The sequence below is a fragment of the Temnothorax longispinosus genome, chromosome 5 (genome assembly GCF_030848805.1).
Source record: "Temnothorax longispinosus isolate EJ_2023e chromosome 5, Tlon_JGU_v1, whole genome shotgun sequence".
NCBI classification, from domain to species: domain Eukaryota; kingdom Metazoa; phylum Arthropoda; class Insecta; order Hymenoptera; family Formicidae; genus Temnothorax; species Temnothorax longispinosus.
This window is the reverse complement of record NC_092362.1, coordinates 7,259,007-7,277,740: the sequence shown is the minus strand read 5'-3', so window position 1 is coordinate 7,277,740 and position 18,734 is coordinate 7,259,007. Positions and strand designations below refer to the sequence as shown.

General features: G+C 32.7%; 1 protein-coding gene across 2 annotated transcripts; it reads right to left on the bottom strand.

Annotated features, from left to right (window-relative positions):
• Positions 1 to 9,262: 9,262 nt before the first annotated feature.
• On the bottom strand, positions 9,263 to 17,722 carry LOC139813280 (major royal jelly protein 3-like). Of its 2 annotated transcripts, XM_071778669.1 has the most exons (7): positions 17,686 to 17,722; positions 12,983 to 13,197; positions 12,539 to 12,714; positions 12,156 to 12,374; positions 11,685 to 11,856; positions 11,271 to 11,497; positions 9,263 to 11,138 (listed from the first exon to the last, which is right to left on the bottom strand). In XM_071778669.1, the coding sequence occupies exons 2-7, from the start codon at positions 13,176 to 13,178 to the stop codon at positions 10,848 to 10,850; spliced, it is 1,281 nt and encodes a 426-aa protein (XP_071634770.1). In that variant the 5' UTR covers positions 13,179 to 13,197; positions 17,686 to 17,722; the 3' UTR covers positions 9,263 to 10,847. The 2 variants fall into 2 exon arrangements, with proteins under 2 accessions (XP_071634770.1, XP_071634769.1); XM_071778668.1 differs by lacking the exon at positions 17,686 to 17,722 and having other exon boundaries at positions 12,983 to 13,277.
• Positions 17,723 to 18,734: the final 1,012 nt, after the last annotated feature.

The following is an 18,734-nucleotide window of genomic DNA, read 5'->3' as shown; positions in this document are numbered from 1 at the left end:
TAAGAAGACTGATCAAGAAAGATAATTCCTCTTTATGGAAGAAATAATCGTTTTCCTTCAAATTATTCGAATGCAAATACCGCGTTCCGTGTCTCGTTTATCGAGACAGATGATTCGGAAACGTGATTCCAAAGTTCACTCGTTAAGTCGAATTCACTTCATATTACCACTTCACGCGTATTTTTTTCATCAACGTCAAATATTTCAAGAGCGTGACCTCTGGGAAGGTAACCTCGCATTTGTTGAATTTTGAGTTTTATTTCAGCCGTACCCCCCATATTGAATTACAATTGTGCTAATTATTGCCGCAAATACGGAAACAATATTTTGAACTGTATTCAAGAAAACTAAGAAATATAAAGTTCTGTTAGCTCAGCACTATTTCCAGATTGAATTTTTTGTAGTAAAAAAATGCTAATCTGAGTCATGTTGTACCGTTGAAAAAATATTGATATTTTTATTCATTTAGTAAAAAGAAATTAAAAAATAAATATAACAAGAAGATACTAACTTAATACCACGTTCTGCCATTGGAATAATATCGATATGTAATCTATCCATTTATTAGAAAAAAATCGAAAAGTAAACATAACGGACATTTTTAAATTATTAAAAGTTATGCTGCCAAAGTTTTTTTATTTTCTACCCCTCTTGCTGAATTTTTTCAACCCTCTTAATTTTTTTGTACTTGTTTCGATTGTCGCTCGATTGTTTCGCTTAGCATAACTCAACGCAATTTACAAAATTAGTAGATTAGAGTAACTCCGGTATTTACGCCGCGCGGGGTTTTACGCCGCAAATGTTAGAAAAAATAGAAGGAATAAAGGTACTTGCTCGGAATTATTCTGTTATGTGCCTTTATGCCATATTAATATTGTGTTGTAATTTCAGTTCTTTACTGTAACATTAACTGTCGTTAGTTGAATCGATTTTTCGTCGTAGTAAGAAGCGCAATCTTGCGGTGACTTGCGTAAAATGATTACTGTAGAAAATGTAAAAGGTATAATGGTTATTTTATGATACATAAGTGTAGGGATAGTAAATAATGGAATACAGCAAAATACAAGTGCATAACTCTTGTATTTTTTGTAAAACTTAATATCTTGTATATCTCTTCTGTTTAGAATATACGACAACAAGTTAGCATGCGGGATTTATGCCATATTACAGACACTTTGTAAAACTCGAAATCTCCTATGTGTTCTTTTTCCTTCTTTTTTTGGATCGTATAACAATAATTTTTAATGCATCTATCGCTCTTCTAATTTCCTTTTAAAATTTTTCAGTTTTATAATTTGTTTATCACTCTTACATCTTAATAAACTTCTTACACACATTTTATAACTTAAATTATGACATTTTTTGCCTTATTTATAAACAATATTTGTAATTTTTTATAAGGCGTACATTTCACCTATAAATGTCTATTTATGGAAAGCGCGAATTAACTACGTTAAGGCTACCCACTCGCTTTTGCGTCCCGGTTAGCTCAAATTGATAGCCTTACAGCTTGCACGATCAATTATTTATATGAATAAATAAAACACTCTGTAAGCCATTTTACACCAGTGCTGTTCAAACTTGCGCAAGGATATGTAGGTCGTTACTTGTATTGAGTTAAATTTTATATAGTATTTCATTTAAAAAAAAAAACGTGTTCTACAAAATATTATATATTTTTTATTTGTAATAAATCGTATAGAGCAAGTTTGAGCAGTTCCATTTATTGCAATAATTTTATATGCATAAAATACCACTTCTTGGCTATGTAGCTGAAGTTAACAATAAATATATAAATATATGCATAAAATAAAAACGTAAATAGAACTAGGTGTGTATCAAGAATATGCTTGTATAATAGTTTATTTGTACTTAAATAATTGTAATTTGTATGTATATCCATTCTTATTGTACTCAATATTATAGTACAAATAAGCAGCTTCCATCATATTTCTTCGATATATGAAGTCACGTGTCATTACAGTGAGACCCGACAAACTGTTTTGGAAGTTGTCATGCATTGCGATCGAGAAACAAACCGCGCTATGGAAACAGCAGGATTCTATGGAGAAATTGATAAATGTGGGCATTACGGGCGGAGATTACATCGGTAAAGTGTTACTGATACATGTAGGTAGTAGGTATATTATACCATGTGTCTCTGGCCATCTCTCCTTGTGAAAAACGATATAATGATGATTCTCGTTTTCAGAATGGAACCATCTGTATAGCTAAAGCATTCCTCCGAGCATACGGACTCGATAACGGGGGTGCGTCTGACGCACGGATGCCTGATAACGAGTTCCTTCGACGGCACCGTCAGAATTTCCAGCCCTACGGATCCGCCAAGGTCCATCGCTACTTTAGTCCATCGTACTAGACCAGGAACCATCAGCGTGAGTATCACACGCGTAAGATTTGACGAAAATATCGTAACATTGACTTTGAAGAAAAAAGTGAAATGTCTACGTATAAGATGAGAAATACAGTTGAAAAGTGCAAAACACATTTCAAACGTTAAAAATTAAATTTTTCCTTACATTTAAATTTTGAAATCAGGTTTTATTTTTGTTTTTTGAATGTTGGTGAAGTCTTCCGTAAGATTGACGACATTCTTACAGGTCTTATCTTGCAATATCGTAAATTTTGTTAGGTATTATATGTAATTGTTCGTGTTTTTGTATTGCAGATGGATTACCTGATACTTTCGCGATATCCAGCGATTTAGGTATCGAGGTATGGCTTCCGAAAAATTGACGTGTTCAACGAAACTTCAATGAACGAAAAATTTCTATACGTGTTCTACAGCTATTCTACAGCTGTATTTCTTCGATATGTAATGTATGTTCTTAGTTTTTACAAAGATGTCTGAAACTGTTTGGACGCGTCTCTTTAATGTACAATGTAATATACCGTTCCGCGAAATTAGAAGTACATAATATCCTATTGTCAAAAATTCGTAATTTGAATAAAAGCTTCATTAACATATATCGCTTAAAAGCTGAGTGATAATCAAAGCTATAATTATAACCAGCTTATAATTATTGCGTTTTCGTGATAGGATCTTTTATGTTGAAAAGAGAATAAGAGAAAAAATATTTTTTTTGATGCAGATCGAATTACGTCTTTGTCGACAGTAAGGGGGGATATAAGGGGGGGTAAATCCAGCACAGCCTGCTACAAAAACATGCAACCTGCAACGAAAACATGTCACACTTTGAACGTTTATATCTTTGAAACTAATAATCGTAGAGTAATAAATAAGGTGTCATTCGAAAAGGGTTACCGATTTCTATCTTAGCAAATCTCCATGATTTTTTGCAACAAAAACATGCAACACTAATATTTCTCGAAAAGTATTATAACTTTAGAAGGATTAAGCGTTTTCTTTCTACGTGTCTCTAAATGATTTCGATTAATCGTACCTGCTATAGAATTTACACCGCTATTAACCCTCTAAAAAGCTCTATCTTTCAAAATATTATAGATCTTAAAGAATTGCGATCCCGTTATTATCACGTTCAAGAAAGGATAACTGACTCAATAATTTGGCCAAATTAAGGCCCCTCTGCCGAGTGATACGCTGGTTAGCAATCAACGCAGAAAAGAATGATCTTTATGGTAACGAGCGACCTAAGTCTTGCTTCTTACCATTCTCCTTGAGATTAATCTGCGAAGGAAAGTTAAACGATTCGTCAAATATGGGCAGCCCCGCTGCAGGAAGAAACGAATCCCGTATCTTCCGGGCTGCTTCCGATAGTAGTGATTTCGGCAGCGAATCAATAACATTTACCGTTTTTTTACAATATAATAATATAAATATACAATTCCTGAATATTTATTTTAATCGATATTCATCATTCTGTTTTATGCGAAATCAAAATTCGTGCGAGAAAATATAATGTTCTCCCATTATTACAAGATATATATGTATAACTTTCTATTTAAAAATACATGGATAGAACAGTTTTTAGGAGAAGTGATTACAAACGAGTACATTTAAGAATAATGAAATACATGCGTCTTTATCTTAATTTTAATATATGCGGGTACAAATAATTCTGGGGTACCAACTTAATCCGAGACAACTCGAACTCAATAATAGATTCTGAAAAATTTTATATAGGAATATTTTACAATGTTATCATTTACCAATTCCTTTATTACGTTTAAATTCAAAATTATTGTTATTTCATAATCTAATATCAGGGTACCCATTCGACTTGTATCGAATTTTTTAAGTACCCGCATATTTTTTATTACATTCATAGATGTACGACAAAAAAAATTTTGAATTTTTTCTAAAAATTAAAAAAAAAATTAATAAAAATTAAGAATCGAATAAAATGTCACTGTTTATGCACGTATTACATTATGAAAATATCTAAACTATTTAAATGCTTAAAAATTAATCTTTACGATTTGAATCAGCTAACTCCCACGTATCTGGAAATGGTCTCTAAAAAGAGACTAAAAATTAAAGAAAAAATTACACGTTTGTAACTATATTTTCTTAAGCATGATTCGAATATATCGACAAGAGCATGCAAACTGCTTCTTGATTTGAATTTATTTTCGGTAATTATGCAGTATAGGGGACCACCCTCCGATGACCTTGACCTTGACATATGTTGTCAAGGTCACCCTTCTGAGTGACCTTCAGAACGTTTTAGCCCTCGGTCATTGTTCGTTAAAAAGTTATTAACAAAAAAAGTTTGGAAAATATAGCAGCTATTTTGAGTATTGGAAGGCATAAATAACTAATATATACGTGTGTGTGCCCTGCTTTAAAGAAAATCACAACTTCTATAAAGCAGGACATACACACATGTGTGTGTGCCCTGCTTTAAAGAAAATCACAACTTCTATAACTTTATATGCTTTACCAAAACACAACATTTAAACCAGTAAATTGTTGATAAATTGAAGTCTTTTTGTTAAAGCAGAGAATACTTACATGGGTTAGATGACGCGCTTTAAACAGTTGAATACTTTTAAAGCGCGTCATCTAACCCATGTGGCATCTCTCATATTAACTTTCTACGCATGAAAAGTTCACGCATACACTTTCCACGCGAACCGAGGTTCACGCACACCCCCCCCCCCGTGCTTTCGGGGGAGGTGCGGTAGTCCCGAAATAGTTCACGCATACACTTTCCACGCGAACCGAGGTTCACGCACACACCCCCCGTGCTTTCGGGGGAGGTGCGGTAGTCCCGAAATAGTTCACGCATACACTTTCCACGCGAACCGAGATTCACGCACACCCCCCCCCCGTGCTTTCGGGGGAGGTGCGGTAGTCCCGAAATAGTTCACGCATACACTTTCCACGCGAACCGAGATTCACCCACACCCCCCCCTGTTTTCGGGCCGGGCCGGGCCAAGTGTATGCGTGAACTATTTCGGGACTACCGCACCTCCCCCGAAAGCAGGGGGGGTGTGCGTGAACCTCGGTTCGCGTGGAAAGTGTATGCGTGAACTATTTCGGGACTACCGCACCTCCCCCGAAAGCAGAGGGAGTGTGGGTGAACCTCGGTTCGCGTGAAAAGTGTATGCGTGAACTATTTCGGGACTACCGCACCTCCCCCGAAAGCACGGGGGGGGGGGGTGTGCGTGAACCTCGGTTCGCGTGGAAAGTGTATGCGTGAACTATTTCGGGACTACCGCACCTCCCCCAAAAGCACGGGGGGGGTGTGCGTGAATCTCGGTTCGCGTGGAAAGTGTATGTGTGAACTATTTCGGGACTACCGCACCTCCCCCGAAAGCAGGGGGAGGTGTGCATAAACCTCGGTTCGCGTGAAAAGTGTATGCGTGAACTATTTCGCCATATATATTAGTCATTTATGCCTTCCAATACTCAAAATAGCTGCTGTATTTTTCAAACTTTTTTTGTTTATAACTTTTTAACGAACAATGACCGAGGGCTAAAACCTTCTGAAGGTCACTCAGAAGGGTGACCTTGACAACATATGTCAAGGTCAAGGTCATCGGAGGGTGGTCCCCTATACTGCATAATTACCTTATTTTCTAAATAGTATAAATACTATAAATTTATCGTTATATCCATGCACATTTTACTATTAACAAGTTTCATTAATATAAAAATAGTAAATATTAATATACTATTAATGGGAGAACATTTAATGAGAAGAATAAAATCTTCTCTAGAATATAATAATTAATTCAGCGATTATTAAACATGGTGGTAGTCGTTATAGACTCACTGCCAAAATCACTGCTTCCGGAAACAGCTAAGAAAACCTGGGATTAATTTTGTCTCTGTAACGGTATAGCCTCCAACTTTCAACGAGACGCCGAATTAGACGTCGCGGACAGAACTCACAAAAACCGACGAGAAATTACTCATCACGATAAAGATCATTTTCACTTTACGCTGCTACGAACCACGCATTCGCTAGCGTTCACCTGACGTGAAGGATAGCGCCGAGGCAGCAATCGCGATCACGAACGTGGAAAAAACGCGGCGTTCGCGTAGCCTTTCACAAATATTTACCGCGGAAAGAAATTTAAAAAATTAATTTAGAACTAAATTAATTTTTTAAATTTCTTTCCGCGGTAAAAATTTAGGAAAAAGCAATTTCGCGACTTTTGACTCCTAACTGACGATATAATAATGCTTCTGAGGATATAACTCCTGAATCGGAACTATTTTCTCGAATACATTCGCGACTCAGTAAAACGCAGATGTCAAATTTCACGAGTAGAAAGTTAATATTCGATCACTAGCTTAGCCTTAAATCTTTGTATTTTTATTTAAATAAAAAATTCTTATTATACGTTATAAAAAAATGGCGATAATTTCGCTATTAAAGAAGGATAAAATAAAAAATTAAAAAAAAAAAATTTAATAACATTTTAATTTAGAAAAATTTGTGTTATATACGCGTTTCTATTTCGTGTAACCCAGATTACACAAATTAGACATATAGGTACATCTTTTTATACAATTACATTTTATACAGTTTTATACAACAGAATGTAATGCTTTACATAATTCTTAACCTTTATACATAATTGCACTTTTATAGAAATAAATTTAAATTTCTTAAAATTATAAAGTAGGTACATTAATTTCTTTTCGTAATCGAATCATTTTTCCCGCATCGCTACTTATCCGTATCCCTACCTACCCGATTTTCATCTAGGTTTTACCCGTATTCTTACCTACCTATAATATGAATAATATTCCTACCTACCCGTACGTGTTTTTATCTGGTATTTCTATAGTTATGATCGCGATCACCCAAAATTAGAAAAATGAGCGCGAATTTGGTTTTAAATCGGAACCGTTTAGGAGTTTTTATGGGAGGTTTAATTTACGCGGAATTAATTCGGATTTAATTCAGATTTAAAGGTAGTCTTTCTGTCCTTTCGCAGCACCTAGTCAAGTAACAGTCCGTTATGAGGTAATTAAAAACAAACATATTGCAACATCCCAATAATTATTTTAATATAAAATATGATTTTACATGCACGATTTAATCGTATTTAATTATTTACTAATTTAAAAAATATCACAATAGTAGTGCGGTTGGATTCGATTCTAACCTAAATCGAATTCAACTGCACTACTATTGTGATTTTTTTAATTAGTAAATAATTAAATACGATTAAATCGTGCGTGTAAAATCATATTTTATATTATTATAATTATTGGAATGTTGCAATATGTTTGTTTTCAATTACCTCATGACGGACTGTTACTTGACTAGGTGCTACCTTAATTCGAGACGGCATCTGTCCGTCTCTGATTACGTGCAATCGCACGTATACAAGAAAATCTTAGGCTTACCATTATGTACAAATTAATTGGTGTTATACACCAACCTACCTTGATCCTCTTCGTCTTCTTTCTTCTGGCTAGAGTAGACTCACCTTTTGCACTTGGCCGTATTCTGACTTCATACGATCAGAGATTGACAGCAAGGAGAAATATACTCCTGCTGCCAGCAATAAGCGTAAAAGATTTTACGCTTTTGTATACGATGCGCGAAACACGAACGCGTCGCGAAGGGGCCATCACATTAATTAAATCAATTAAATATGGAATTAACCAATTAATAATAATAATAATAATAACTCATTAGTATACAAATTAATTGCGCATTTATTGTTTACACGCGTTATTTATTTGTGTTAAAATACATATTCGATTGAAAACAAATCTGAATTTGAAAAAAAATCTCTATATCAACAGCGTTTTTATTCAAAGAGATTCGATCGCGATTATAAAATTTATATTAAATTTTATATATAAACTTTATAATATATAAACAATAAAACTAATTTGAAAATAAACAGATCCGCCATTTGATAAAATCTAAACCCATATATGCGTATTTTCATCGATTCGAACGATTTAAAAATTCAAAAATCCAATCTAAATGATAGCTTTATTTCTTCTTCACAAAATTATATTACCTAATTTAACTCAAGTGACTTGTATTTCAAAAAAGATGTGAAATATTTAATTTCTCCTTCACAAAATTATATTACCTCACTTAACTCAAGTGACATGTATTTTAAAAAAAGATATGAAATCTTTAAATTAAATTGCGCCAATTGCAAAGAGATTATTATATCACAAAATTGCGTTACCTAATTCAACCTAAGTGATATGTTATTTCAAAAAAATATATGAAATTTTTAAATTACGCCAACTACAAAGAGAATATGGGCCTCAGCAAACTCTTGTATATTGCATTAAACTTATATAAAATCAAGTTGTAATTGATTATTATGTTTAATTATAAGAAGAAAGTGAAAATATTATGTGTATTTAGAAATTTTTTATTTTTTGGTAAATTTTACTGTCAGAACAATATGGCAACGCTGCGCTTTTCAGGGCGCCGATTGTAAAATGTGAAGTTGATAACAAAAGTGTCAATGTAAGTGTCAATTTCATTAATAATCAAAGAATATTGTGACATTTTCTTTTTATCAAAGAGAGATTTTATAATAATAATGAGTAATAAGAAACATAAAGTGAGGAGTAATGTGGGCAAAAATAGGGACAATTTGTGAAAATAAAAGTTGATAATAAACCATACGTTATAAATGAAGTGTGACATGAGCGCACAGCTTGCAGCGCCAGCATTGCCAAATAATTCCTTGAAAGTCGCCATCAAAAATATTCATCTATAAACCACATTTCAAGTCAACTTTTAACATAAATATTTTGTTTAAATATTCGGTGACTCTGTATTTTTATCGGCACTATCGAAAGTATAGAGTTTAGCGAATATGTAGCGCAGTTAATATTTAATACCTTAAATCTTAAGATAAACAAATTATTACATTGAAATGTAGAAAATAGACTTTTTCGATAACGTCACATATAAAATATCGAATTTTCAAAATCATAATTCTTCTTTATATGTTCGGTAATGTGGTTTAATTTTTTTCTGGCGTAAAGATATGCATTTTAACTTTCTCGTACCAAAAAATCAGTTAATTCTTAAGTCTTAAGACTTTGGTGTCATGAAAGGAATAGCTTAAAAAATAAAACAAAATTGTGTTACCTAACTCAACCCAAGTGGTATGTATATATCTTTGTATTCCTGAGAGTCTTTCTATCAATCTAAGTGGTAGTAGTTTTAATTCTCCTTGATAAAAATATAATATTACAAAGAATTATTTTAATCACAAAGAATTAAAGAGGTAACATTATAAAATAAAAATATTTAATTAAAATAAAATAAATAAATTTTTTTGTAAAAAACTTGGCGCTGCTTTTTTAAGTCAATCCAGACAAATTTGCATAGCGCATAAACATAAGCGTTGATTGGTTCATATATATGTGCAAAAGGAAATAGACCAATCCATCTTTTTATGCATATGCTTATGCACCTATATGCAAGTTCGTCTGGATTGACCTTAAAAAAGCAGCGCCAAGTTTTTTACAAGAAAAATTTATTTATTTTATTTTAATTAAATATTTTTATTTTATAATGTTACCTCTTTAATTCTTTGTGATTAAAATGATTCTTTGTAATATTATAATTTTATCAAGGAGAATTAAAACTACTACCACTTGAGTTGATAGAAAGACCCTCAGGAATACAAAGATACATACCACTTGGGTTGAGTTAGGTAACACAATTTTGTTTTATTTTTTAAGAGTAGTTGCACTACAATTATTTTTCAAAGTAATATATATATTCTCTTTGTAGTTGGCGTAATTTAAAAATTTCATATATTTTTTTGAAATAACATATCACTTAGGTTGAGTTAGGTAACGCAATTTTGTGATATAATTTTGTTAAGGAGAAATAAGGCTACTACCACTTAGGTTAGTATGTATCACTTGGATTGAGTTTAGTAACGCAATTTTGTGATATAATAATCTCTTTGCAATTGGCGCAATTTAATTTAAAGATTTCATATCTTTTTTTGAAATACATGGCACTTGAGTTAAGTTAGATAATATAATTTTGTGAAGAAGAAATAAAGCTATCATTTAGATTGGATTTTTGAATTTACAAAATACATTGCGTGTACTTGGCGCCTTTTTTGAAAAAGGTAATTTTGTACTGATCATATATTACACAGCTTATATATGAAATTAAACTTACAAATGTTTAACTTGAAATGAGAAAAATACCAAAAATTATGTTAAATGTGTGTTTTCTACTTGTAATTATCGATATTTATTTCTAATTTCTAACATTGCGCAATTTTTCAACGTTCTCCGATATTATTGATATAATTCACAAATTTTCAAATTTTCTTAAAATTAAATTAAAAGGAAACAGATTAATTGTTTGTAGTAGCATTATGTATGTAAGACTTATACATATAATACATATTGTATATGTAAATTTAAATCATACATATATGTGAAAATATTCGTTCAATACGTTAAGTAACCATGATATCCAAAAGTTATCGTTAGTAGTGGTTGGAGAAATCATATCTCCTTTTGCACTTCTGAAAATTTCATTCTGTACTTCTGATAAATTCATTGTGAAATAGCGGAAATTTATTTCATATATATCCATGGTACCAAGAACCTGACGCTGAAATCTATTTGATAGACCCGTTACCTCATTAAAAAAATATGAAACTTTCAGCGAACATACAGTTTGCAATTTTTCGAAATCTTGTGCGAGTACCACCTTAAAATTAATGTTTTATTTAACAACAATAAAATCGTAGTAACAATTATTAGATGTGATAATCGTTAATGAAATTTTAAATAATTTATTATCGATTAATACGTAAAGAATAAGTGCATTCAGATATCTTACCGTGTTCTTATTGGATTTCGTACAAACGTTCGTGCCTAAAATAGACATTGTCAAAGAATCGCTATAAAGTATTGCATGTCCCGTTGATGCTATCTGTCCTGATAGGCTTGATAATTTAATCACGACTTTACTTTGTTTATTAGCCTGTTCTTTATTTGGACATTCTAACAGCGTCTTCATTTTTATCTTATAGATTTCCTTTCCCGATACAGCAGCATAATATAAGTCTAAAATATTTATAAAAGAAATATAAAAATTATAAAAATCAGCAAAATGCTATTGATTATTTGCAAGAAAGTTTTCTATGTTTCATGGATTATGTTATCAGCGCGCATAACATAAATATACATGACATGTACATACGTGTTAGATATTAAAATTAAAGCAATATTCTTTATATTAAAAAGTACTTGCCATCGTAAATGATTGTCATACTAAAGATACCGCCTACATAAGTAAAATTTTCATTTGCTACGGAAACAAAAGTAGAAGTCGGTTTCATGTAATCAGATTCAACTCTGCACATACGCTTTGTAGATGCGTCATACACCACTAAACCGGAACCTTGCATGTCAGCTATAAATACCTGTATTTATATGTGTATTGAATATAACTAAATAATATTTTTATAAGCGAATATGTATACAGAAAAAATGATGTATTAACAGCTAATAACAGTCTTATTTAAAATAACTTTGTTGATTTAATAACAGTATTAGACAAATAACATTTCATTAAAACAAAAGCATGACATTTATTTCATTAATATTGTGTTATTAAATTGACAAAATTATTTTCATTTAGACTGCTGTTAGCTAATGCAGTTAATACAACATTACTGTTTTTTCCGTGTGCTACTGTGATTAAAAGAGAGGACATACTAACAATCATTTCATCCAAGAATCGCGAGCAGTTTCCGGGAACATAAACTAAAGGCGTTACCAATAATCCAAAACCCGTTTGATTAGTGGCGAGCTCAATTGGAATGTGAATAGTTTTAATTAACGTATCATCTTCTAAATTGAAAATCAATAATTTAGGATCACAAATTTGATCGAGTCCAATTTTGCCGTTATCCAGAACAAAAAGATGATTGCATCGAATCTGAGGAGAAAATAAAAATTATTCCACTTCACATATTGTCACATATTGTGCAAGCTGACTGCAGTGCATATAGGTGGAACACATAATAAATTGTTGATCATTTAAAGAACAATACCTAACTGTAAGATGTAAAAACCGTTGGGACGAAAGATATTAATACTTACATGCGTTCGGTGAACATTTACAATACCATCGCACATACACCTACTAGTATGCCAACTCCAATTTGGATATGGACTTAAAAGTGGACCTCCTGTTCCCATTACATCAGTTACTGTTGCCAAAGTAGCAGGTGAACCAGGGCCCATTTCTCTCGGTATAGTAATGAATACTCTACCATCTATAAGAATTTTGTTTCTAAACGGAACTTGCGCGTTATTAAAAGATATATTTATTTCGCGAATTTCACAGACGTAATAATGCTATTTATTACATTAGCAATATTGAAGTATACATATATAATCAAGTGTATATGTATACAGATCATAATGTGATTATAGAAAGTAGTTCAATGCTATATAACCATAAACTGTCGTTTAACATAATAGAAGTATTCATATTTCTGTATAAAATCAGTACTTTCTTTGAATAGCCTGCCATCAACCTACCGTCTGCTTTGGATGCATCGTATAATAAGCACTTTTTAGGGTTGTAATTTCCAGAAGCTACCGCGACTTCCATTTGCTCTTGACTTTGCCACGCATAAGCAGCATATTTCCATTCGTATATATATTTCACTTCGACATTTTCACGGCTCATAATTGCCATCACCAGAATTAGTAAGGCAAACAAAGAATACTTCATTTTTTACCGCAGCGGATAGCTAAACAGACAAACAAAATAACAAAACTGAACTATACCGATAGACAATAGACATACATATCGTGAATGCGAGTGCGACGACGATCGCTTGGCATTTATAGTTGTTTTCAACGAATTATGTACAAAAATAGTTTCAAAACACCACATTATGTAATTTATGATAAGGTAAACGTCCCAGTGGCCGGACACATCCCAGTGTCCGACCACATTGGAGAAAAATACTTACTATTTATTTGAACAATTAAAAGTAAAAATAATAATTATTGTAAAAAAACTTTAATATTTAACAATTAATTGGGGAAAAAGAAATAAACTTAATTAAAAAATTTTGTATTTAAAAAAACTGATTAAATGAGCACGTGTCTGTCAAAATGACGGCCAATCGTTAACAGATTCGTTAAGCGTAAGCATGTAGCTAATAGTATGAAAATTGAATATTTAATTATATATATAAATAAATAATCAATTATCTAATTTTTAAAATTAGTTAGAAACTCGTTTTGACGAAATTCATCCTAAAAATAACAATTTAACAATTAAAACGATATTTTTAAGTGTCCTTTATATTAAAAATTAAAAGTATCAGTAGTCCCGATCGCCGGACGCATGCGTGCGAACGCAACTTGTCAAAAAATGAGAGTGTCATGCAGTGTCGTCTGTTGTAATCAATAGATTTGTGCGATAAGTGTAATAATTACATGTTTTTAAAGGCATTTAATTGCATGTGAGATCTTTTAAAACTACTCTGTATTAATTCCATTAATTTTCACATGATATTCGTATCATGTCGTGAAAATTAATGGAATTCTACCAAAACATACACCTGTAGGCGTACATTTATAGACGTATAATATGCCTAAAAAATTAACGTTATTTTAATATTAAATATTTTCCTCCTGGGAAATCTATCGCAATAAAGCAGAAAGTTAAATTATCATAGATATTTTCCTGTCAAGTCTATTACTGGTTTACTTGTAAGTGCCTTCTTTCAGTAAATTACACTACAAGTACATATCAAACGCAAACGACGGGGGCAATTTAGGGGAGAATGCGGGTACCGGCGATGGATGAGGAGGGTAAAAAAGTGATTGAAGAACATCTCATAGCCGCAGGCCAGGCCGTGATTGGTTTGACAGGATTTAGCCCCTGTAATGCCAAACTCGACGTCTGCTGTTGCGGTCGGCTCCGGTCGAGGCATTATCGGGGGTTGTTAGGGTTAGTATACTGGGGTAAACACGTTCTCGTTCTAAACCGTCCAACGTTTTGAAACTTGCCGAGTATTTTCTCGTTGAAATTGCTTATAATGTAATCTTATTAAAATTGCTTGTAATGGTTTACATCTTGAAGAAATTGTAATGGCGTTTATCATGATAATAAGTGGAATATCTCATTCTTGATATAACGAATTGCATATATGAAAGAGAATAGGTATAAAAAAATGAAACTTGTTACATTTTTCTAATATTAAAAATATTAATTTTTTAATATCTATAATAAGAAACAAGATTTTTAATAAGATTAAATAAGAAAACTTGAGAAAAATCGTAGATATTAAATTTTACTAATTTTGAAAACTACAAATTGAAAAAGTGCAATTTTATAATTATTTTCTAATTTGTTTTGTTTGATGTAAGAATGGCTTTCTGGAGAGATGCTTTTTGTTTCTTACACGCACATGAATTGATAATTTGTAAAGTACGAAGTAATCTACTGAATTTTACACATATTGTATATTATACTTGTTTGAAATAGTATATTAATATTCTTTATATAAGACACTAGCTTCTTTAAATTGATAATTAATCGAGGATTATAAGTAATCGTAAGCGTTAGTGTTTTGTTTTGATTTCGAGGGTTTTTATGGTGCGTGCGAGGATATTCGCAACGATTTCGCGTATATGATGATCGTATTTCTGGTTCGTGCTCTCTTTCGTATTCCATCCTATTCGAAAGGGCTGCATTATAAATCGTGTGACATCCAAGTGTCTGACCTCGATCGGCAGCGGTGGATCCCCGTTAAAGGGTAGAAATACGAAAGAGAGAACGAGGGTTGCGAGCAAAAGAACCGAGTGAGGGGGTGCGGGAGAGGGAGAATCATCGTGCGAATTTTACGTTAACCCGATAGCTGGTTGGAATAGATTACATCGATCGGCAAAATCTATCTGCGTGGATGACGCTTCTGTAGGTAAACGGTCGAGACATTGTCAGCGCGTTTTGCACCATTTATTCCGCGATAATGTTTCCCTTTGCTGTTGCGCACACGATCATCACACAGACAAGTTACAAGTGGATAAAAAATATTTTTTTTATTCGTATATTATTTTGCCAGAGAGCAGCAGAGAAAGAGAGAGAGAGAGAGAGAGAGAGAGAGAGAGAGAGAGAGAGAGAGAGAGAGAGTGATCGGAGGTCTACTGAAATCAAAACAAAACGGAAATTAAAACGTTTATTGATTACTGGATTCATTAGTTTACCTACTGTTATTCACTGTGACGATGTTATTAAAAAAATAATTAAATTAATTTCATTATATCTTAAAAAAGACTATGGTCTAGATATATAACTATTTTAAAATAATGTACTTAAATTTTTACATTTTGCAGTGTTTTCTAATATCTTGTTTGAATATCCAGAGGAATATACAAAAGTAAGATCTTTTATCAGTAAACATTGAGTGAACGAACATTCGTGCAAAATTTTATGAGAGATTAGGCGGAATTCTTTTCTAAGTGTGACTATATACTAGGAGGCTGACTAACATCTAGTCTCGAAAGTCTAGCGTTTACTCTGTCATTATTTTCATTAGCAGGGAGCGAGTTGTTATATCCGGTTGATCAGGGGATATTGCTGGCCTATCAATATTGTAATGTGAGATTCCGTTTCGGGCATATTTTCGTTCAAATGACAGTAAAAATAAAAAACTGTGCCTGGTTATCGCGAATATCGCGGGTCACTCCGGTTGCTGCTTGTATCGGATTCACTGAATTCAGTTTATCGATTGAAAGTTGTGCTGATTTACTTAATAGCCACGATGTATTCTATACGGATCAACTCGATCCCTCCGACATTCACGCTGCTTTTCAAGATTTTTGACTTATAGTAGGAGTGCGATTAGCGTTTTTTCCTCGGCTTATCGCATTCAGCCTGCATGGTCAGCTGTCCGTTGCTGAGTCTGCTCGGTGGTTGAGGAGGTGTGAGTGCAGAGGTCAATGTCAGCGCGCCTCAAATATCGCTATCAGCTGACTGCCTGACGGTTGCGTGAATATTTCACGTCGACTTTTTTCTTCCGATATACGTGCTCCCTGACTTTGTCTCCGAAGATTTTTGGGTTGTATGGAACGTTTCAATGGTTCTCTATTGACAATGTGCCTTCACTTCTTGCAGTATGAAAATGTTTTCTGGGATATTTCGGTAATCCTTCCCAGATGTTTGGACTGTCTTATTGGAAATACCTCTATAATCTCTCTTGGATGTCTTGGCGACCCCGTTGCTGTCACAAATTATGTTGTGCCGCTCCAGGCACAACGGGATTCTCTGTTAAGGTTCGTCTTAGGAGCTCTTTGGAACTCCGAGTCTCTTCCGAGAGAATTTTGCACAGATGTTTGCTCACTAAATGTTTATTAAAGAAATTACAATTTATAGTATATATAATATATACATATATGTATATACATACATGTAATATAATTTACATTTTTTGAGATTCAAGGCAATTTGGAAAAGTAAGCTCATTAAAATCTACAGAAAAAACTTTCCTGTCTTCTAAAAATCTCGATATTAATTAAAAATACGTTTCCGGAGTTCTTGAATGAGATGAGACAGAAGAATGTCTCACATGTCAGTTAAAATACTTTTATTTCCGTAATTAAGTGTTGTATTACGCGTCCTGCAAAATTTTTAATTTATTCTCTTAATATTCTGCATTAGAATATCCACAAAAGTATAATAGAATAAGCTTGAATTTTCTCGGCTGCGCAACATTTTCCTAGCAGGAAAGTTAATTTAATTACCGCGTATTTTAACGAGATTGTAAAAGGTAAATGTTCAAAAGTCGAATAAATTCATTGTTTTGCGCTATACCGCGACAAAACAAAGAAACACGATAAAATTCTTGATACATGATTATATCGTAAGCAAATCATTGAAGTTGTAACGTGATAGACTGCACAAAGTAAATTTTACGAAATCAGGTGAGATCGTGCAATCGCGGCAATTGTCTCGCATAATATAAAAACAAGGTTTCGTTAACTAAAAGTAGACAAATACGCAAAACTCATCACTTCACACGACTACGCGTTTGCATAGTCTATAGATCTCGGATTATCATTATAAGATTTCTATATGAAAGACGTTCTTTTTAGAAAAAAAGAAATTACATCTATATATCATTGTTTTCGTATAGGATTCCACTTAGAAAAGAATTCCACCTAATCTCTCATAAAATTTTGCACGAATGTTCGTTCACTCAATGTTTACTGATAAAAGGACTTACTTTAAAATTAGTTGCAGTCTTCAGGTATAGTTACAGTGTTGCCGGAATCTCACAAGTTCTCATACTGATAGGGAGTTCTTGAATATGGTCTCGATCCACTTTCTCTGTTTTCATCGTTGACAAAGTAGATTTCGAAATGTTTCAATGTTTTACTTCGAATTTTATAACATAATGCATTTGCTTGCCGAAATGCTTAATCATGATTTTTTTAGAGTGCGTATATGGATTGTGCGAATGTAACCCGGTTAGTGTTGTCGCAACAAATTGATAGGTATATAACAATAAATTTGCTAACTGGCAAATTTTTCCACCAGTTTACGTGTTGTGACTTTAAGTTGCAGGACTTTTTAGGTCGCGACAATTTTACATAATTTTTGAAACGTTTAAGGCAATCTTAGCTATTCAATTCTGTTGCATGAGAAATTGTATCAAATTATTTAATTATTATTATATCAAGTCTTATCATTAATTTTATTGTTATATCGAATTGTTTTATCAAACCATATTTAACCATAATATCTATTCTAACACGCAACAGAATGTATCTTATCGTAACATCATTCTGATTGTAATTTCTATATATTGTAACAACAGTGGGATTAATCTCAATTGGAATAAACTCAATAAATCTACTAACTTTTTTATAATTCACGTTCATGTCGGTTACATCGAGCAATTGTGCTTTAGAGACTCCTATTGGAAAACGCGTTTATTTCACTTCTCCAAACCTCTCGCAATTAGTCGAATTAATTACACAGCATTATAGTACGAATAAAACGCGATCTCGCATTTTCCGCGTCGCGGAAATTTCTCGTTGCGAATAGCGACGTTAAAAAGTTTTCCCACTTCGATCATGAACTTTCCGAAAGTACTTAACATTGCTTGCGTTTATAAACTGAGCGATAATCATGGCTATAATTATTATAAACTCAAGTTTATAGTATCTTATATAAGAAAGAATTATCGCTATTTATGATGGAATTTATGCTGAGAAAAATAAGAGAAAACATATTTTTATACTATAGTTAAGTGCCATAAGTAGATAAAAT